Source organism: Saccoglossus kowalevskii, chromosome 9, assembly GCF_978046115.1.
Source record: "Saccoglossus kowalevskii chromosome 9, keSacKowa6.1, whole genome shotgun sequence".
NCBI lineage: Eukaryota > Metazoa > Hemichordata > Enteropneusta > Harrimaniidae > Saccoglossus > Saccoglossus kowalevskii.
The window spans coordinates 30,725,585-30,749,380 of record NC_140649.1 but is presented as its reverse complement, the minus strand read 5'-3'; the positions used below and the strand labels follow the sequence as shown (position 1 = coordinate 30,749,380).

Genomic DNA, 23,796 nt, shown 5'->3' with positions numbered 1-23,796 from the left:
TTCTACAAAGCATAGTAAGAGATGCCATAGGTTAGCATAGGAAGATAGCAGAGATGATATACAGAGAGATGAAGTAAGGAAATGAAGTAAAGAAATGAAGTAAAGATACACTTCTACAAAGCATAGTAAGAGATGACATAGGTTAGCATAGGAAGACAGCAGAGATGATATACAGAGAGATGAAGTAAGGAAATAAAGTAGAGATACACTTCTACAAAGCATAGTAAGAGATGACATAGGTTAGCATAGGAAGATAGCAGAGATGATATACAGAGAGATGAAGTAAGGAAATGAAGTAGAGATACACTTCTACAAAGCATAGTAAGAGATGTCATAGGTTAGCATAGGACGATAGCAGAGATGATATACAGAGAGATGAAGTAAGGAAATGAAGTAGAGATACACTTCTACAAAGCATAGTAAGAGATATCATAGGTTAGCATAGAAAGATAGCAGAGATGATATACAGAGAGATGAAGTAAGGAAATGAAGTAGAGATACACTTCTACAAAGCATAGTAAGAGATATCATAGGTTAGCATAGAAAGATAGCAGAGATGATATACAGAGAGATGACGTAAGGAAATGAAGTAGAGATACACTTCTACAAAGCATAGTAAGAGATGTCATAGGTTAGCATAGGAAGATAGCAGAGATGATATACAGAGAGATGAAGTAAGGAAATGAAGTAGAGATACACTTCTACAAAGCATAGTAAGAGATGTCATAGGTTAGCATAGGAAGATAGCAGAGATGATATACAGAGAGATGAAGTAAGGAAATGAAGTAGAGATACACTTCTACAAAGCATAGTAAGAGATGTCATAGGTTAGCATAGGAAAATAGCAGAGATGATATACAGAGAGATGAAGTAAGGAAATGAAGTAGAGATACACTTCTACAAAGCATAGTAAGAGATGTCATAGGTTAGCATAGGAAGATAGCAGAGATGATATACAGAGAAATAAAGTAAGGAAATGAAGTAGAGATACACTTCTACAAAGCATAGTAAGAGATGTCATAGGTTAGCATAGGAAAATAGCAGAGATGATATACAGAGAGATGAAGTAAGGAAATGAAGTAGAGATACACTTCTACAAAGCATAGTAAGAGATGTCATAGGTTAGCATAGGAAGATAGCAGAGATGATATACAGAGAAATAAAGTAAGGAAATGAAGTAGAGATACACTTCTACAAAGCATAGTAAGAGATGTTATAGGTTAGCATAGGAAGACAGCAGAGATGATATACAGAGAGATGAAGTAAGGAAATGAAGTAGAGATACACTTGTACAAAGCATACAAAATGTAGTAAGAGATGTCATAGGTGAGCATAGGAAGATAGCAGAGATGATATACAGAGAGATGAAGTAAGGAAATGAAGTAGAGATACACTTCTACAAAGCATAGTATAAGATGTATAGGTTAGCATAGGAAGATAGCAGAGATGATATACAGAGAGATGAAGTAAGGAAATGAAGTAGAGATACACTTCTACAAAGCATAGTAAGAGATGTCATAGGTTAGCATAGAAAGATAGCAGAGATGATATACAGAGAGATGAAGTAAGGAAATGAAGTAGAGATACACTTCTACAAAGCATAGTAAGGGATGTCATAGGTTAGCATAGGAAGATAGCAGAGATGATATACAGAGAAATGAAGTAAGGAAATGAAGTAGAGATACACTTCTACAAAGCATAGTAAGAGATGTCATAGGTTAGCATAGGAAGATAGCAGAGATGATATACAGAGAGATGAAGTAAGGAAATGAAGTAGAGATACACTTCTACAAAGCATAGTAAGAGATGTCATAGGTTGGCATAGGAAGATAGCAGAGATGATATACAGAGAGATGAAGTAAGGAAATGAAGTAGAGATACACTTCTACAAAGCATAGTAAGAGATGTCATAGGTTGGCATAGGAAGATAGCAGAGATGATATACAGAGAGATGAAGTAAGGAAATGAAGTAGAGATACACTTCTACAAAGCATAGTAAGAGATGTCATAGGTTAGCATAGGAAGACAGCAGAGATGATATACAGAGAAATGAAGTAAGGAAATGAAGTAGAGATACACTTCTACAAAGCATAGTAAGAGATGTCATAGGTTAGCATAGAAAGATAGCAGAGATGATATACAGAGAGATGAAGTAAGGAAATGAAGTAGAGATACACTTCTACAAAGCATAGTAAGAGATGTCATAGGTTAGCATAGGAAGACAGCAGAGATGATATACAGAGAAATGAAGTAAGGAAATGAAGTAGAGATACACTTCTACAAAGCATAGTAAGAGATGTCATAGGTTAGCATAGAAAGATAGCAGAGATGATATACAGAGAGATGAAGTAAGGAAATGAAGTAAAGATACACTTCTACAAAGCATAGTAAGAGATGCCATAGGTTAGCATAGGAAGATAGCAGAGATGATATACAGAGAGATGAAGTAAGGAAATGAAGTAAAGAAATGAAGTAAAGATACACTTCTACAAAGCATAGTAAGAGATGACATAGGTTAGCATAGGAAGACAGCAGAGATGATATACAGAGAGATGAAGTAAGGAAATAAAGTAGAGATACACTTCTACAAAGCATAGTAAGAGATGACATAGGTTAGCATAGGAAGATAGCAGAGATGATATACAGAGAGATGAAGTAAGGAAATGAAGTAGAGATACACTTCTACAAAGCATAGTAAGAGATGTCATAGGTTAGCATAGGACGATAGCAGAGATGATATACAGAGAGATGAAGTAAGGAAATGAAGTAGAGATACACTTCTACAAAGCATAGTAAGAGATATCATAGGTTAGCATAGAAAGATAGCAGAGATGATATACAGAGAGATGAAGTAAGGAAATGAAGTAGAGATACACTTCTACAAAGCATAGTAAGAGATATCATAGGTTAGCATAGAAAGATAGCAGAGATGATATACAGAGAGATGACGTAAGGAAATGAAGTAGAGATACACTTCTACAAAGCATAGTAAGAGATGTCATAGGTTAGCATAGGAAGATAGCAGAGATGATATACAGAGAGATGAAGTAAGGAAATGAAGTAGAGATACACTTCTACAAAGCATAGTAAGAGATGTCATAGGTTAGCATAGGAAGATAGCAGAGATGATATACAGAGAGATGAAGTAAGGAAATGAAGTAGAGATACACTTCTACAAAGCATAGTAAGAGATGTCATAGGTTAGCATAGGAAAATAGCAGAGATGATATACAGAGAGATGAAGTAAGGAAATGAAGTAGAGATACACTTCTACAAAGCATAGTAAGAGATGTCATAGGTTAGCATAGGAAGATAGCAGAGATGATATACAGAGAAATAAAGTAAGGAAATGAAGTAGAGATACACTTCTACAAAGCATAGTAAGACATGTCATAGGTTAGCATAGGAAAATAGCAGAGATGATATACAGAGAGATGAAGTAAGGAAATGAAGTAGAGATACACTTCTACAAAGCATAGTAAGAGATGTCATAGGTTAGCATAGGAAGATAGCAGAGATGATATACAGAGAAATAAAGTAAGGATATGAAGTAGAGATACACTTCTACAAAGCATAGTAAGAGATGTTATAGGTTAGCATAGGAAGACAGCAGAGATGATATACAGAGAGATGAAGTAAGGAAATGAAGTAGAGATACACTTGTACAAAGCATACAAAATGTAGTAAGAGATGTCATAGGTGAGCATAGGAAGATAGCAGAGATGATATACAGAGAGATGAAGTAAGGAAATGAAGTAGAGATACACTTCTACAAAGCATAGTATAAGATGTATAGGTTAGCATAGGAAGATAGCAGAGATGATATACAGAGAGATGAAGTAAGGAAATGAAGTAGAGATACACTTGTACAAAGCATAGTAAGAGATGTCATAGGTTAGCAAAGAAAGATAGCAGAAATGATACACAGAGAGATGAAGTAAGGAAATGATGTAGAGATACACTTCTACAAAGCATAGTAAGAGATGTCACAGGTTAGCAGAGAAAGATAGCAGAAATGATACACAGAGAGATGAAGTAAGGAAATGAAGTAGAGATACACTTCTACAAAGCATAGTAAGAGATGTCATAGGTTAGCAAAGAAAGATAGCAGAAATGATACACAGAGAGATGAAGTAAGGAAATGATGTAGAGATACACTTCTACAAAGCATAGTAAAAGATACCCTAAGTTAGCATAGGAAGATAGCAGAGATGATATACAGGGAGAAGAAGTAAGGAAATGAAGTAGAGATACACTTCTAAAAAGCATAGTAAGAGATGACATAGGTTAGCATAGGAAGATAGCAGAGATGATATACAGGGAGAAGAAGTACGGAAATGAAGTGATGATACACTTCTACAAAGCATAGTAAGAGATACCATATATTTGTGACTTTTAAAATGAGTAAAAACCATTTTTGTCTCTATTGTTGGTTTAGCCATATTATATCTCTCAACCTAGTTTCACACTAGACTGTTAGCTTAATTGTCAATTTCTCACAAATATAGAACTAGATCTAGTACAATATTTTACAGCATTCATAAATGTTCGACAGTGTGAATTATAAAGATTTGGTCCAGATAATATTCAATAAACAAATAAAAAATATTATTATTCCTGAAGGCTTTCAGCACGAGATGTGTCAATATATTAGGTTCAGATTGGACTGGATCTTACCTTAACTTGTTTATTTTATCATTGTTCCTATTGGCTGGGGATACTGTATGTCGGCACATGATTACACCAGCCATTATTAAAAAGATAAGATTAATCTACAAATAAATCAGAAATTTCAAAATGGTTTAAGACATGAAAACACATTAAATCCAACTTCGATGGATCATTATAGCTAATCAAAAAACTTAAATTTTGTTGGGATGCTACCCAAATGGCTATTTGAAAAATTAAACAAACAAGCCATGCATGGCACAGTCCCTGTTAGTTATCGAATTTGAGATATATAGTTTTGTTTATATTAATATAGCTGGAATATAATGTCATGAATATGATTATGATGATTGTTTAAAATGATTGACATTTGCATCTGATCGTCAAATGAGTACTTGTCCACATTGAGAGATATTGCTCTTGAACAGCATTAATTAAAACAAAATCAGCCATTTTGAATACATGTATCTATAACGTGATGTATAATGAATATAACAAATTTTAACATAATCAGCCCAAAGCATGTCAGAGATATGGTTCAAGAAGCCTATTCAATAGGCCATTTTGAATTCAATCTGAAAAATAACATGACGTGCATCAGGAACCCGTAACGAAATCCATCCATAAATGCCAGAAATGCTTGATATTTGATGATGTTTTAGCACAAAAATGGCCACCATTCGGCCATTTTTAATAGGATCGTCAAACCAATATATCTGAATATCTATGACATGATGTTTATTAAATGAATATTTGACATTTGAACAAAATAAGTCAAAGCATGTCAGAGATATGGCACTAGAACCACATTCATTAAAACAAAATGGCCACTAGTCGGCCATTTTGAATCTTATCTGAAAAACAAAATGATGTGCATTAAGGTTCTATAATGTCCAATGTATATACCAAATTTGAACAAAATCCATCTATAAACCGAGAAATGCTTAATTTTGATGATTTTTCAGTACAAAAATGGCTGCCATTTGGCCATCTTAAATGAGATCGTGAAACAAATTGATGTGCACATGTATAATGTCATGTATGATGTATGTGTTAAGCTTGATTGTGATTGGTCTAGGCATTTCTAAGAAACAGGTCAGGATGCACGCACACATGGATGCACAAAGGTCCAAACACAAGTCCTCGTTTTCGGACTGCGTCCAAACGGGGACTAATAAGCACTGCTATGTTTTTGCATAGTTTTGTAGAGGCTTAAATGAAGGTAAATTTGATTGTGTACTGTGTCTAATCAGATGCACTTGAACTACAGCTTATTCATAAACAGTCAGTTTTTAACAAAGCACAAACAATTTCTTAATTAATTTCTCTAAAAAATGAGTAGACAAGGACTTCCCTTACCAAAATAACCAGACAGATTGGACCAACAAACGCCCAAATAAATCCCCTATTCACTGTCAGCCAGCATCTGAAATAAAACATAGCACAACAATTAAAACCTTGTCTTTCTTAGTTAGGGAGGAATCAATTGAAAGATATAATAGCATAACGCATGATATCAGGTTGAAATTTATGTCAAAAAATTGTGGTGAGATTACCTCTAAAGGCAGTATTTAGAAACAAACTGCATGTTCAGGTTTTTTATACATGTAAGTTGAAGTACTGTATCTTGTTCGGGTTTTACACCAGTACTACAATACCTATCCTTGATTAAATGTTTGAATTTTGAATGGATGAATGGAATGGTCATACTTACACAGAATCAGTTCCATAACCTTCATAGAATATACCAGCAGACACACCAACTATCACTGCCGGAAGACCTGTGTAGTAACAGTAAGTACCCAAACATGTTAGATGTCAGTTTTAATTTGGGAGACTATTTATACAGTGTCAGAGTCCCCATTAATGCAAACTGCTGTTAATCCAATGCTTTATGAATTCAGAAAATGTCATATCAAACTGCAAGTCACATGAATTCAGAATATGGATGATAATACCGTACTTGACTGCCGATGCCCAGGCAAGCGCCCACCCCCCACTTTTGCACAATTTTCATATTTGGGGTCACATTCGGCAAAGCGCCCACCCCTTCAAAATGCAACTAATTTAAAACTTGGTCTTGCGTAACGAATCTTGGTAATCGTTTTTATATGATACAGCGTGGATATCGACCACTGTGAATATGTTGTGAATGTGTAGACCATGGTAACCGTGTGTAAACTATGCTTCGACAATGACCTATTAATACAAGTAAAATGTGGTAAATATTTCATGCCATATTCAGTTTTCTGAGGCCCCTGGGTGCTAACGCGGTCGAGTACGGTACAATTGGAGTCCAACTTTTTACTGACTCTGAGTAGTTCTCAATATTTGAATTCTACTTTGAATATTAACTCACCATATCCATATGGATAGTAATACTTTCTTCTTGAATGCTCGGCTTCAAAGACTTCTACTAACATGACATACAATTGAATTCCTTCCAAACTCATCCATGCAAACGCCGCAAGAAAGAAATAATGCAGACATGCTGCAATGATGGTACACGGCAACTAAAATTTAACAAAAAAGCATGTTATTGGATAACAAGTCATTGATATAACACAATCCCCATCACAAACGAGCCATGCATGGCACAGTCCCTGTCAGTTATAAAATTTAAGATACAGTTTTGTTTATAGTAATAAAGTTGAAACATGAATAGGTCAGCGATAGGGATCGAGAAGCTGAGGCTTGATTATGATGATTTTTCAATCTGAGTACTTATTGAATCCATATTGAGAGATCTTGCTCTGGAACAGCATTAATTAAAAACAAAATGGTCACTGGCCGGCCATTTTGAATACATCTGTATATCTATGACATGATGTATAATGAATATATAAAATTTGAAAATAACAAGTCATTGTCAATGACACGTCCCCGTTCCGTTCATATTTGAGTGACATATACATTCAAAGCAGATCATGACCGAAATGCACCTGCATATGTACAACACATTGTGCTAAATCTGAACAAAATCCATCCATGCATGACTGAGATCCGGTTCTGGAATTGTGAAAATACGTGATTTTGATGCATTTTCGGCCTTAAAATGGCCATCATTCCGCTATTGTTAAGCAGATCATGAAACAAATGCACATATCTATTTGTGACATGATGTACCATGTGTGTGTGAAGTTTGAACTTGATCAATCCAGACATGTCTTGGATACGGATCCAGAACTGAATTCTTTAACAAAATGGCCGCCAGTCGGCCATTTCGAACTTGATCCGGAAAAAAAAGACGTGCATCAAGGTCCTATTATGTTTAATGTATGTACCAAATTTGAACAAAATCCATCCATGCATAACTGAGATACGGGTCCGGAATGGTGAAAATGTGCAATTTCAATGCATTTTCGGCCTTAAAGCGGCCCCCATTTGGCTATCGTTAATGAGATCATGAAACAAATGCACATACATATTTGTGACATGATGTACCTTGTGTGTGTGAAGTTTGAACTTGATCAATCCAGACATGTCTCGGATACGGATCCAGAACTGAATTCTTTAAAACAAAATGGCCGCCAGTCGGCTATTTCGAACTTGATCCGAAAAAAAAAATGACGTGCATCAAGGTCCTATTATGTTTAATGTATGTACCAAATTTGAATGAAATCCGTCCATGCATAACTGAGATCTGGGTCCGGAATGGTGAAAATGTGCGATTTCAATGCATTTTCGGCCTTAAAGCGGCCCCCATTTGGCTATCGTTAATGAGATCATGAAACAAATGCACATACATATTTGTGACATGATGTACCTTGTGTGTGTGAAGTTTGAACTTGATCAATCCAGACATGTCTCGGATACGGATCCAGAACTGAATTCTTTAAAACAAAATGGCCGCCAGTCGGCTATTTCGAACTTGATCCGAAAAAAAAAATGACGTGCATCAAGGTCCTATTATGTTTAATGTATGTACCAAATTTGAATGAAATCCGTCCATGCATAACTGAGATCCGGGTCCGGAATGGTGAAAATGTGCGATTTCAATGCATTTTCGGCCTTAAAGTGGCCGCCATTTGGCTATCGTTAATGAGATCATGAAACAAATGCACATACATATTTGTGACATGATGTACCTTGTGTGTGTGAAGTTTGAACTCGATCAATCCAAGCATGTCTCAGATACGGATCCAGAACTGAATTCTTTAAAACAAAATGGCCGCCAGTCGGCCATTTCGAACCCGATCCAAAAAAAAAAATGACGTGCATCAAGGTCCTATTATGCTTAATGTATGTACCAAATTTGAACAAAATCCGTCCATGCATAACTGAGATCCGGGTCCGGAATGGTGAAAATGTGCGATTTTGATGCATTTTCGGCCTTAAAATGGCCACTATTCGGCTATCGTTAATCGGATCATGAAAAAAATGCATGTGCATATGTCCCATATAATGTGTGATGTATGAGTGAAGTTTGAACTTAATCAGTCCATGCATGTTCGAGATACAGGTGATCACGGACGCACGGACGCACGGACGCACGGACGCACGGACGCACACAGGGCAAAACATAAGTCCCCGTTTTCGGACTGCGTCCGAACGGGGACTAATCAGTCAAAGCATGTCAGAGATATGGCTCTATAACCGCATTCATTAAAACAAAATGGCCACAAGACAGCAATTTTGAATCCGATCTGAAAAACAATGACGTGCATCAAGGGCCAATAATGTCTATCGTATGTACCAAGTTTGAATGAAATGCATCCATAAAAGACCAAGATCAGTTTCCGATATGCCAGAAATGATTGATTGGACCATACTGAATTGGATCATCAAACCAATATATATTACAATGTACATGATGTATTATGAATATATAAATTTTTAACATAATCAGTCAAAGCATGTCAGAGATATGGCACTAGAACCACTGAAAACCAGTTCCGGAATGCCAGAAATGCTTGATTTTGATTATTTTCCAATACACAAATGGCCACCATTCGGCCATCTTAAATCAGATCATGAAACAAATTGATGTGCATATGTATAATATTAAATGTGTGTGTGTGAAGTTTGAATGTAATCGGTCCAGGATTTCTAAGATATAGGTCCGGTCGCAAAGACGCACACACAGAGGCAATCCACAAGTACCTGTTTTTGACTACAGGGACTAAAAACATTGCAGGAGATGCCACCAATATACAGTCTCTCTGGATTCTTTAAAAAGAGATTGTTATTGCACAAGTCAACACAGAGGGCAGAATGTATGAGGAAGCTGAAATTCACCCATGATTGTACACATTTTCACTTACCAGTTTTTCAGTCTTATCAATACCAGCCATGAACAACACTTCTGCGACCAGTAGACAAAAACAAAGATTCTTGTGAATAGTGTTTCGATCACACTGCAAATTCCTACAGGCAGAAAAAAATAGAAATTTCTGATAAACAGGATAGTTATTTATGGATATATTAGGTAGTTAAATATATCGGTAAGTAGACTGAATTGCTTGAACCCACAAGATTTCATTAACATAGTACAAGGCATTATATTGGGTAATTATGAGGTCTAGGTAAAAAATACTACTATGTTGACTGTGACTTACTTGAACCCACAGAACGTCATTAAGCAGAGTATGAGGCATATTATTGATATCATGAATCCAGCGTAGGTAATCACAGATAATGCAAAGTGGTGACTGAAAGGTAACTGCAATAAAAAAAGTATGTTTGATGGATTTATGTGAATGAAAAGAACATAAAATGTAAATGCCAGGTAAACATGTCGGGTGGATATCATGGGGACATCACATAAATGTCAGGTGGACATAATTGTGAATGTCAGGTGGACATAATTGTGAATGTCAGGTGGACACAAGTGTGAATGTCAGGTGGACACAAGTGTGAATGTCAGGTGGACACAAGTGTGAATGTCAGGTGGACACAAGTGTGAATGTCAGGTGGACACAAGTGTGAATGTCAGGTGGACACAAGTGTGAATGTCAGGTGGACACAAGTGTGAATGTCAGGTGGACACAAGTGTGAATGTCAGGTGGACACAAGTGTGAATGTCAGGTGGACACAAGTGTGAATGTCAGGTGGACACAAGTGTGAATGTCAGGTGGACATAAGTGTGAATGTCAGGTGGACATAAGTGTGAATGTCAGGTGGACATCGCATGAATGTCAGGTGGACATCGCATGAATGTCAGGTGGACATCGCATGAATGTCAGGTGGACATCGCATGAAAGTCAGGTGGACATCGCATGAACGTCAGGTGGACATCGCATGAACGTCAGGTGGACATCGCATGAACGTCAGGTGGACATCGCATGAACGTCAGGTGGACATCGCATGAACGTCAGGTGGACATCGCATGAACGTCAGGTGGACATCGCATGAACGTCAGGTGGACATCGCATGAACGTCAGGTGGACATCGCATGAACGTCAGGTGGACATCGCATGAACGTCAGGTGGACATCGCATGAACGTCAGGTGGACATCGCATGAACGTCAGGTGGACATCGCATGAATGTCAGGTGGACATCGCATGAATGTCAGGTGGACATCGCATGAATGTCAGGTGGACATCGCATGAATGTCAGGTGGACATCGCATGAACGTCAGGTGGACATCGCATGAACGTCAGGTGGACATCGCATGAACGTCAGGTGGACATCGCATGAACGTCAGGTGGACATCGCATGAACGTCAGGTGGACATCGCATGAACGTCAGGTGGACATCGCATGAACGTCAGGTGGATATCGCATGAACGTCAGGTGGACATCGCATGAACGTCAGGTGGACATCGCATGAACGTCAGGTGGACATCGCATGAACATCAGGTGGACATCGCATGAACGTCAGGTGGACATCACATGCATGTCAGGCGGAAATCAGCTACAAATCAGGTGAAGGTTAGTGTGATTGCCTGATGCAGAAAATCAGGGAATTGTCAGGTGGATATGTAAATATCAGGTACATAGAGATCATGTGAATGTCTGCTGGATATCATGTGAATGTCAGGTACAGATCATGTGAATGTCATTTTGAAATCATGTGACCGTCAAGCGTGTATCATGTGAATATCAGGTACAGATCATGTGAATGTCATGCAGGAATCATGTGGATATGATGTGAATGTCATGTGGCTGTCTTGTGGACATTATGTAAATGCCAAGTGTATATGTGTAGTACTTACCAAAGTTCCATGTACATCCATAAGTACAGCAAAGTTAGTGAGGTGATTACAGGAACATATTGTATGGGTTTCATTACTTTCAACAGTTTCACATCCAGAGTTTGACCAAGAACCAGAACTGAAATAAAACATAGTTGAACTCTGGTGACCTTGCCCTTTGTTATATAATATAATTCCCTTTAACATAGTTTGTTTCAATATAAATATACATTGTCATAATTAATTTTGAATACAAAAAAGTTTTGGGGTTGAACTAACAGTGGGGAATCAGTCTACCGAATGTGCTTTAAAGATGTAAATATCTTACAAAAACATTTGTGCCTTATTTGTTTAATTATTTTAAGGGACATAATTTCCAGCTTTATTCAAAGTAATTCAGATATTTTAGTATAAAAACAAATGCCTCATTGCAAAAAAAAAGTGCTGCATTTAGACGTGAATAGATTCATAAAACATGCAAGATAACAGAAAATCTTAGCTGGCTTTTGTCCAAGTATTTTGTACAGGTGTCTGTCAAAAATGAATGATTCACTGAGACAAATATGAACTGCCTCATTATGTGACTACTGTATTATATGAAAAGTAAAAAAAAAAACATCCTTTATGAATAGCTATCATGTTGCAAGCTCTGCTTTGTATGCAAATCAACTTAAATAGTTAGTTGGTGTCCAGTGGAGGGAGAAGTCAACTGTACTGTTGCCTCCTGAGAACCTACATCTTCAAACACTGCAATCTTTGTTTGAAGTGAGTTTTTAAACTAGTATTATAAAAACTCTATCATTCTGTTCTAATAGCTGAAACATATTCCTGTGAGTTTTCATTTGTCGAATGAACTGTTTGTCAAATACAGAATACATATATTTTAGAACAATTTTCTTTTTAAAATGTGGATGAAATGTTTTGCTTTTTATGTATTTTTTATATATTGTTTTTGATTTGATAACTTTGAACTAAACAGATTTTCTATTAGCTTCAGATCTTGATCAAAGTTTGGCACCCAGTTCATAGGAGTGCTTATATTGATTTTCTGACATCTTGTTTTCTGTAAAGATTTATTGGTAGGTTTGCAAATGTGTATCAGACTGTGCAATCTCTCCATGAGTTGGTTTTGAAACCCAGTAAGGATTTCTGAGATACATTACCAAGGATATTATTACAAAATAAATCATTTGCTTCATTGAACGCATAAAACAATGCATATTTCCACTGAGATCAGTGACCTTTGATGTGTATCACCAGTGATCAGTCAAGTAGAAACAGTCAAAATATTTTATCAGTTTTTCTCAATTTTTGCATGATATTTTCATACAGGACATCTGTTGTTCAAACTCAGGGAAGACTTTATACTGATGAACAAAGTGACCAAGTTTGATGAAGTTTGGAATAGAATTAGTAAAGTTATCATGCACACAATAACAATTATTAACGACGACAACAACAACAACAACGACGACGACGACGACAACGCCGGACAAAATTTTTCCCTTAATATACCTCTCCCTTCCATCTTTGATGGTACGGGCAAGGTAAAAATCATCTAAATATATTATCATGTAATAGAGTGCAAATGAGTAAATTTCAAATATTGACACATGGACAAGATTTTATTATTGTGATGTTAAAGAAAATGATCACATAGTACTTACCCACCAGAGGCATTCCAATATGAACAAACAGGATTTCTTCTGTCATTCTGAAAAAATAGAATACACCATATTATCCATATAATGGCAACAAATTGTCTCCACTTGCAAGATTTAAGATGGATCAATTCATGATGAATGACTGACAGGAAAAATGTGCTGCATACAGAAACAAAGACAACACACTGTAGGGAGGAAAGGAAGGGAGAAAAGTAAGGAAAGAGGAGGGGGGGGTTATTGTTAACTTTATACAACGTGATCTCACCTTAATATGCTCCAATGTGATGATGACAGGTTCAACTATTGACTGTGAATGCATAGTGTTGAGAGATGCTGAAATGACGCGTGAATTTATCAACTTAACGGATGAGTTTGTATCATTGCCAACTCCATCAATACCTTCTAAGAAATGACCAATATTGTTGTACATCAAGAAGACTAATTTAGCAGAGCCTATAAGAAATGGAAATATGAAATGTTATTTCAGGAATTTGTAAAAAAAAAGTCAAGCACAAAATCTCATATGAAATTGAATGTCAAGTCACTTGTTTTTGTCATTTGAGCTATGATGTGATATATGATGGCAGAATCTATTGAATATAAATTGATACGAGTTGTTGTTACAGGAATGCTTATTGATGGATTCAACTCCTTGGTGTGAGTTGATCCTTGGTGTACCCAATCAAATCATTCCATTTAACAAAGGTCAAATACAGCTTTTCCTAACATGATTATGCACAGGTTCGTAGACTCATAGGGCCATAGATGGTGGAACCATATGTGAATAGTGTGATGCTGTTCTTTTAAGCACACCTGAGTATTCGTTCCATGTCATAATGAAAGTCTCACTGCACTTTTCATGTAACAAATACTGTTGTGTGTCCTGCAAACAGTATGTTTTTAGTTTACGGTAAATCATATTCTGATCAAACAAAATACTATATGTTTTAGTTCATATCACACTTTATCAAAAGATTTAGGACATCCACATGAATCCTGGTTATAATATAGGGTCAATGAAAGTGATTTTATGAAGAATATAGTCTAATAAACTCACCATTTGTACTTCTGGCTTTGATACTAACATCAGATAGAACAATAGAATCAGAAGAATTCACTATTCCCTTCGTCCCTGGAAAAATCACTGAGCCATCATCTGGTAAATTACTTGTTTTAGAAACAGCGACTTCCATCACTATGACAACAGAAATAGTAGAATATAAGAGATCAACCATTTTGGGTTTTGACATGTCTTTCTGGTTATCAGGAAACCATGCATCTACCATACTTACCTATGTTGTCAGTGACTTTAGTTTTGACCTGTCCTTCTGGCAACTCCCTGGCTACTAGGAAACCATTCGTCTCCATACCATTTAACAGTTTAGCTGCTTCCTGAGTTTGTTCTTTTGGTGATAAATCCAACCAAGCATCATTGTGCTCATTTGACAATAAATTACTACCAGTAATAAGGTTGCCCTGGTAACAGAACAATAAAAAAGTGTCACAAAGCATTCATTAGTCAAGTCAAACTAGTAAGTACTACCTGTTAAATCAGAAATTGAGACAAAGATGTATGTCAATATGTGTGACATGATGTATAATGTAAATGTAAAGTTTGAATGCAATCAGTCAAGACATGTCAGAGATACAGCTCTGGAACAGCATTCATTAAAAATAAATGGCCACCAGTCCAATCCAAAACACAAAATTACATGGGTCAAGGTCCTGCAATGTCTAATGTATGACATTTATTTATTTACAGCTATAGTCAAGTTCCGGAACAACCGAAATGCACGATTATGATGAATTTTAAACACGAAATGGCCACCAAATGGTCATTTCAAATCAGATGAAAAATAGACAAATGGATGTGCATGTATCTCATAATACATATATATTGTATACTTACATCAGCAGTATTGGAAACAAGTTTTTGTCTTTCCACTTGATTCAAATCTTTCAACTGTTCCTCTAATGCTATCGGTAATTGATCAATGACATCAATACAACCTTTGATGTCACCACCATAAAGTTTTTTATCTGGTTCTGTTCCAGTTACTAGCATTTCTGAAATCTGAATGATGTCATCAGGGTCTTCAATGTCATCAACCTAGAAAGAAAACAGTAGAAATATAGTTCAACACCACTAGTAAAAATGCAAAAATTTAGAACAGTGAAAGCAACAAAATGAAAATACTGACCCGTCCTGTGATGAAATTCACCCAAGGTGATTTGCATGCACTGAGATCAGGACCTGATGCAGGTGTCCATTCAGCTGGGGAACCGTTGCAATCCCATGATGCTTCACCTAGGAAAAAATGCATATAATTAGTAATGTTATAGGGTCACATGACAGATCACATGACTGATACATACAAGTGTTAAACAAACACTTAAGGTAATCTACAAGCATAAGAGGGGATTATCTAAAATACTCATCATATAATAAATACAGATAGATATTGCAAGGAGTGAGTCTGTGTTGTATTTTGAGGGCGCTAAGTGGCAGTGGACTGCTGGTACTTCGTCTCTGATTCCAACAACTTTTTTTTCACGAAAAATCTCTGAATGCAACTTTAATATTTGTTTGCCTAGCATTGTGAACTATTGTTTGTTCAACATGCCACCTATTGTGGTAAGACTAAAGGTGTTACAGCTGCAGAAAATAGTGTACCTTTGTGCAAAAAATGTGAAGGCAGTCGGACATCCAGTCCTGAGAAAGTTGCCAGGGGAGTACCATCAGTGGCTGCAATTATTGAGAGACTCACCATTATCAGCAGTGACATTAGTGACTTAAAATCTGGACAACAGTCGGTAGTTAATTCAATATCATTTATGAATAGTAAATTTGAAGAAATGGTAAAAGAAAGTGAATAAGAACTTGAAAAAAGAAAAACAGTGATTACGAAACCAGGTTAACAACACTGAAAGAAACTTGAATGAATTAAACCAATATCATCGGAGGATAAACCTAGAAATTACGGGCATCCCAGAAACCAGCCAAGAAGAAAACACTGATAAGATAGCTCTTAACATCCTAAAGAAGATCGAACTGCAAACTAATGAAAATGACATCAATGTAACACACCGCATTGGTAAACACAATGAAGATATCACCCTAGATGTAAGACGTCCACGACCCACTATTGATTTACTACCAGGAAAGAAACAAACACAATCTATGAGGGAAGACGTAAAGTCAAAGGTATATCAACCAGAAACATCGGTTGTGATGCAAACAACCCTATTTTCATTAATGAAAATCTTCACCACAGTACTCGACAGTTATTAGGGAAAGCCAATGAGGTAAGAAAGAACACGAATTATAAATTTCTGTGGACAAATAACTGTGAAATATTCGTGAGGAAGAAAAGTGGCTTACCACCAATCGTTATCAATAATGAAATGGACTTGCACAAAATATGTTAATTGTAAGTACATTGTACTGTGTTGTCGAATATGGTGTATAAGTATAATTTGTATTTGCGCAACCAGTCAATGATGATATTTATATCAGACATGAAGTTGTAAACAACTCTCTTTCCCCTTCTGAATTTAACGAAAAATTTAACCATAATTCAAACAGTACATTTGCTATATCTCATATTAATATCCGCTCGTTAAGCAAAAATTTTGGCAGCTCAAAGATACTTTATGAAACCTGTATACAAAAACACTTCAGTGTCATTGGAATATCTGAGACGTGGCAGATTAATAACCCCAATTTAGAAACATAGTTGAACTCTGGTGACCTTGCCCTTTGTTATATAATATAATTCCCTCTATCACAGTTTGTTTCAATATAAATATGCATTGTCATAATTAATTTTGAATAGAAACAAGTTTTGGGGTTGAACCAACAGTGGGGAATCAGTCTACCGAATGTCCTTAAAAGATGTAAATATCTTACAAAAACATTGGTGCCTTATTTGTTTAATTATTTTAAAGGACATAATTTCCAGTTTTATTCAAAGTAATTCAGATATTTTAGTATAAAAATAAATGCCGCATCGCAAAAAAAAAAGTTCTGCATTTAGACGTGAATAGATTCATAAAACATGCAAGATAACAGAAAATCTCAGCTGGCTTTTGTCCAAGTATTTTGTATTACATGAAAAGTTAAAAAAAAAAAAACCTTTATGAATAGCTATCATGTTGCAAGCTCTGCTTTGTATGCAAATCAACTTAAATAGTTAGTTGGTGTCCAGTGGAGGGAGAAGTCAACAGTACTGTTGCCTCCTGAGAATCTACATGTACATCTTCAAACACTGCAATCTTCAAAGTGCGTTTTTAAACTAGTATTATGAAAACTCTATCATTCTGTTCTAATAGCTGAAACATATTCCTGCGAGTTTTCATTTGTCAAATGAACTGTTTGTCAAATACAGAATACATATATTTTAGAACAATTTTCTTTTTAAAATGTGGATGAAATGTTTTGCTGTTTATGTATTTTTTATGTATTGTTTTTGATTTGATAACTTTGAACTAAACAGATTTTCTATTAGCTTCAGATCTTGATCAAAATTTGGCACCCAGTTCATAGGAGTGCTTATATTGATTTTCTGACATCTTGTTTTCTGTAAAGATTTTATTGGTAGGTTTGCAAATGTGTATCAGACTGTGCAATCTCTCCATGAGTTGGTTTTGAAACCCAGTATGGGATTCTGAGATACATTACCAAGGATATTATTACAGGATAAATCATTTGCTTCATTGAACACATAAAACAATGCATATTTCCTCTGAGATCAGTGACCCTTGATGTGTATCACCAGTGATCAGTCAAGTAGAAACAGTCAAAATATTTTATCAGATTTTCTCAATTTTTGCATGATATTTTCATACAGGACATCTGTTGTTCAAACTCAGGGAAGACATTATACTGATGAATAAGGTGACCAAGTTTGATGAAGTTTGGAATAGAATTAGTAAAGTTATTATGCACACAATAACAATTATTAACGACGACAACGACGACGATGACGACAACGACAACGCCAAGGCCGGACAAAATCTTTCCCTTGATATACCTTTCCCTTCCATCTTTGATGGTACGGGCAAGGTAATAAAAATTATAAAAGCAGTCAAATTGTTACCTGACCTTTATATGCATTCAGTTAATACACGCACTTACCCGTTGTACCAGAGGGACACTGTTTAATAACATTTCCAGAACCAGTTAATGTTTCCGGCCAATCTATATCTCTCACTTTAACTGCAGGGCAGTATAATCGTCTTCTATCAGTTGTAACTTTGACTTTCACTGTGGTGGTTTTAACTTTACTATCTGTTGTTTCTATGGATAACACAACAATAAACAAGTCATTGTTAATGACACAGTCCCCTTCCAAAATTTTGTGATCTGACATATCAATTTGATGCTGATGAAGTCATTGAGATTAGATTGAAACCATTAACAGGAGATGGATTTGTTAAAAATTAAGATTTAGTGCTTTTATACGAGAATTGGACATTGGGCAGTCATATTGAATCAAATTACAAAAATAATGTTCATGCTGTTGTATCTATCTTTGTACAAAATTTAAACAGAAATGTTCATTGCATTCATGAAAAACAAAATAGCCACCAGTCGGCCATAATTTTTTCAATCACGAAAAAAATATGACGTGCGCCTATAACCCAATATGTATGATCACTATACCAATTTTGATTCAAATCAGCCTAGTCATCTCTGAGAAACAGCTCTGGACATGTAAAAAATGATGGTTAACGCTTTTACAGGAAATTTGGGCGTCGGTAAGCCATATTGAATCGAATCACAAAAATCATGTTGGTGCAGATGTATCTCTTGGTATACTATCTTTGTACAAAATTTAAACAGAAACGTTCATTGCATTCAAGATAAAGTAGCATGGGTACCATGAAAAACAAGATGGCCGTCAGTCGGCCACATTTGTTCGAATCACGGGAAAAAAAATGACGTGCACCTACAACCCAATATGTATGATCATCATACCAACTTTGATTCGAATCAGCCCAGTCATCTCTGAGAAACTGCTGCAGACATGATTAGGTATCAGAAATAGCAAATTTTACATCCAAAATGGCCGCCAGTCGTCCATTTTTGCTCCGATAATAAAGTAACTGGATGCGCATATGTAAGACATTATGTATTGTCTTCATGTAAAGTTTGAATGAAATCCGTCAATGAGTGTCCAAGATATAGCTCCGGACGTACATACGGACAGGCGTAACAAACTCAAATTAATAGTCCACGTTTTCGGACTTTGTTCGAACGTGGACTAATAACATTGCGATGAAAGAGAATGATGAAAGAAACAAGACAAACACCAAAATTTGACTTGTTTTTGTACCAGATCTGAACTGAATTGGACAAAGCATGCATGGCAGATTAATGGCTGTAATGCATGCATACATGCAAATAGACAGAACCCAATCTACATGTATTTATTTCTGAATCTCACTAGAAATGGTGATCAACAGTTCAATTTGTGGGCAGTGTTTTAGCATGAAATATAAAAATAATGATAAATTTATAGATTCTATGAGCAGCCTACACAATAAATTATTTGATCACAAGCATACAATTTAATTTAACAATTGAATACAAAGTCATACCAAACACCGCTAAGCATCTTCCAAGAGATAATACAATGTTCAAAATTAAGTTAGCATTTTTCATGATCAGTTTATTTTGGATTTTCAAATCAACACTGCTAGTAATTATTATAACAAATTTATGAAAAGTACAAGATCATCCCTGGATTTTGGATTAAGTGATTTCTGTACTCACATGATCAGCAAGTTGTAACTAGAATTGAACACCAAAAATGAGATCAACCTGACAATGCATGGTTGCAAAGAAGCTTGTGTAGAAACAGAAACTTGCATATGAATTAATAGATCTATATAAAACCATACATACCTTCAGGTTGTTGTGTTGTTTCAATTATCAGTGGTGGAGGCAATGTGGGCAGTGATATTCTATGAGGTTGTGTTGGAGTAGTGACTGGTTTCTGTTTTGTAGGCTCCACAGTGGTTGTGGTCTGCATCACTGTTTGGTTTATTGTCGTGGAAACAGGTATTTGTGCTGAAACAGTTGTAGAATTTTGTCTCGTTTAGTGGGTTTAATATTAACCGGTAGGTATAAATGGTAAAGTACGGGATGCTGGTTGTCCATATATGATTATTTTTAAAAAAAATGTTGGGTAACTGGTCAAAGAGCGAAGTAATTTTTTTTCCCCTAGATTGCACGTCTTCCCTTGCAAATTCAACTAACCACTTGACAGTGAAAAGTGGTGGAGAATCAACTATTGATATATTTTTTTCGAGAAGAATTAATTTCAAATTTAGTGATGCTTTATGAGCAATCAATAAGAATTTGGGAAATAATACGTCAAAAGGAATCCTAAACTTTCTCATCCACCTATGGAAATTCAGAAACAAGAAACTGAATGATTTACATGCATGAATGCTTTTACAGTTTTTTTTTTTTTCTTGTTTCTGACTTGTATGCCTCTTTTTACACTGTTTCAAAGGCTAATAATATTATTATTATTATTATTATTATTATTATTATTATTATTATTATTATTATTATTACAAAGTTTTCCCAAATAAATTTCCTTGTGCCTCCCCATAAATTTAAATGTTTTGACCCACAAGAAGGGATTCATTTGGTACCAACGTATTGATAGCAATCTTAAAACCTGTGTGGTTGTGGAGTGATTGAAGTTAAAATCATATTGTCACTTTTCTTTACAAGAGTACAGATTATGTGATAGTATCAGCCTATCACGGGTACAAGTATTGTAATTAATGATGCCATGTGACACAAGTAATATAAAGGAAGTAGACATGGCAATTCAGGCGTGATTGGAAAACTAATTTTTTCAGCTTTAAGAAGGATTTCGTCAATAGCAACAAAGAATAATCTAAAAATGAACTGGATTCATGCTCCCTCACACCAATACTTCAAAATCACCTTCTTGAGCAGGACATTCAGATTTCTATTGCAATTCATTAATTCAAAATTTGTCATTTTCTTTTTGCACAGAAATCCTAGAATGCTTACCATGAACATCAATTGTGGTTGTGATTAAAAAAGTGAAACAAAATAAAGAATTATAAATACATGATTATATCAAATTTATCAACAAATAGAATTAGATAAAGATGTAGCACAATCAGAGATAGTAAATTAATCAATCACAAAACCATTCATAGATATTATCTGCACACATACTTCACCACAGCTATCATTTTTACTCAAAATTATGTTTTTACTTTGAATTCCTGTGTTCTGCCCTTGTTTCGAATTTGTTGGATCTTGTATAGGATTTCTTTTTCTTTGCATAAAATATATATTCGGTCATGGCTATTTGAATTTTTAAATTTTCTATTTCATTTGAATTTCTACATTTTGTCAAATTAGTTCCCATAATGCACCCAAACTCTCACACTTCATAAGTTTATGATACATTGCTTGAATTCAATGATATTCGCATCACAACCAATGACATCAAAAATTACTATAATTTAATGTGGATAAAACTGATAGCTTGTAATGAGACAATAATCACACATTCTACAAGTAAGTGTTAGCTGTGTGTTATTGTTCAACGGGGTAATAAACACTTACATGGTCGAACACATTGGAATCTGACTTCCAAGTATTTCTTGACAGTTGTACACGGATCACTGAATATTTCTGATGATGCGTTTATACTACATTGAAGCAAACCAGAGCATCTATAAACCACCACCAACACCAACAGAAAACAGAAGTCGCAAGATAGAGAGAATAAAAGAGAAAATAGAAAAAAATAATATAAAAGAGAAAAGCCAATTGTGCTTGTGTCAACATTTGTTTTTATTGGCTGGAATCTCTGAATGGCATACTCATGCAGACTTCAGTATTTTTGTTTTAGCACAATTATTGACCATGCTTCAACAGAAACAATGCAATGCACAATAGATGAGTTTCCAGTTCAGGGAGTGTTCCATGCATGCTTACATTACTTACTGAGTGCATTCATGAGAGAAAGGGGTTTGATTTTACAAGCAGTCCTCCCAGAGCCAGCTTGTCTCAGGTTTTCACAAGTTGAATAGACATGATTGTATGTTCTCCCAGAAATATCTCACAAACATATGCATAGATACCAAAATGATATATATTACATTTCAAAGGTAACTTAGATGACTACAATACAGAATTAGCATGTTCAAAACAAAACTGAAGCCGGTATAGTAAAATATCTGCTTAATACTGCTTATTTTTTTAGACTGGTGAGTCTAAGTGATTTGACACACCCCTTCTCTTTGAGCACATGGTAGATTTGCAACCAAGGAACTGGAAACTTGTCTATTTTCAACCATGCTCCATCACAGACATGTTATACTCATGCAGGCACAATGCACAAATGAATACTGATTATAAAACAGACTTACAGTCTCGTACTCGTACTGTACCTCAAGATATTTACGAGTTCCTCGGCAAGGATCGCCACCAAATATTCCATTATTTACAGGCACTGTACATTTATCTCGTCCATTACATCTACCGATATCAAGTGAACATGCAGGGGGGGTCATCGCAACATGCAATGGTCTGACGAAATGTGGCAAAGTTTGAATGATGATAGGATGAAAATCATAAATTATTGTATAGCATTTTGTCACAATTACAAGATCTTACTAACAAGCAGCCTGTCCACTACTATAACTCCTATATGTTGTACAAAATATATGAACAGCTCTACTCTGTCAACTAAGAGAGGTAATCAAGGAAAAACACCTGTGTGCTGAGAGTATTGGATACACATTAAAATTAAATAAAAATTTGAGACTAGCCTTTCAAAGAAGAAGCTACATGTATTTGAGATGTACATTGTACAACATGAAAACAATGGGACCCACATTATCAAAATTTATAATACTCACAGAAAAAACATTTGATTTTATGTCTTTGGTTTTCTGTCTAATTAATTTGAGAGCACCTCTGTGACAAATTCAATTTAAATCTGATTTTTTGAGATACATGTATCAGAAATGGGCTAATAATAATTAGATAATCATTTAAATCAATATGCATGTTTTTCAACATAATGATAATTAATCATGTCTGTGGATTACCCCAATGAACCAAATGAATTATTATACATGTACAAATTAAGCAATTATTATGTATAGGATTTATGTGTATTGTTCCAGGGTGCTCATGTACCAAGTTTTATTATAATGTGATGATTATCCTAATAAAATTGGTGGAAAGCTGAGAAGTACATTATTATGCAAATTAGATACCATAATTATTATGAATGTATACATAACTGCAAAAAGAA

At 35.4% G+C, this 23,796-nt stretch overlaps 1 protein-coding gene across 1 annotated transcript in view; it reads right to left on the bottom strand.

Moving 5' to 3' along the window:
- LOC144356074 (adhesion G protein-coupled receptor L3-like) overlaps positions 1 to 20,505 on the bottom strand; it is a 31,611-nt gene extending 11,106 nt beyond the window's left edge. The window contains exons 1-15 of the mRNA XM_085504069.1: positions 20,379 to 20,505; positions 18,606 to 18,767; positions 15,670 to 15,776; positions 15,378 to 15,578; positions 14,761 to 14,944; positions 14,526 to 14,663; positions 13,734 to 13,921; positions 13,472 to 13,518; positions 11,826 to 11,943; positions 10,227 to 10,330; positions 9,933 to 10,035; positions 7,028 to 7,181; positions 6,383 to 6,449; positions 6,028 to 6,094; positions 4,678 to 4,772 (exon numbers count right to left, since the gene is read on the bottom strand). Of these exons, the coding sequence (XP_085360195.1) occupies positions 4,678 to 4,772; positions 6,028 to 6,094; positions 6,383 to 6,449; positions 7,028 to 7,181; positions 9,933 to 10,035; positions 10,227 to 10,330; positions 11,826 to 11,943; positions 13,472 to 13,518; positions 13,734 to 13,921; positions 14,526 to 14,663; positions 14,761 to 14,944; positions 15,378 to 15,578; positions 15,670 to 15,776; positions 18,606 to 18,767; positions 20,379 to 20,505 (1,862 nt within the window). The remainder of the gene's footprint in view (positions 1 to 4,677; positions 4,773 to 6,027; positions 6,095 to 6,382; positions 6,450 to 7,027; positions 7,182 to 9,932; positions 10,036 to 10,226; positions 10,331 to 11,825; positions 11,944 to 13,471; positions 13,519 to 13,733; positions 13,922 to 14,525; positions 14,664 to 14,760; positions 14,945 to 15,377; positions 15,579 to 15,669; positions 15,777 to 18,605; positions 18,768 to 20,378) is intronic.
- Positions 20,506 to 23,796: the final 3,291 nt, after the last annotated feature.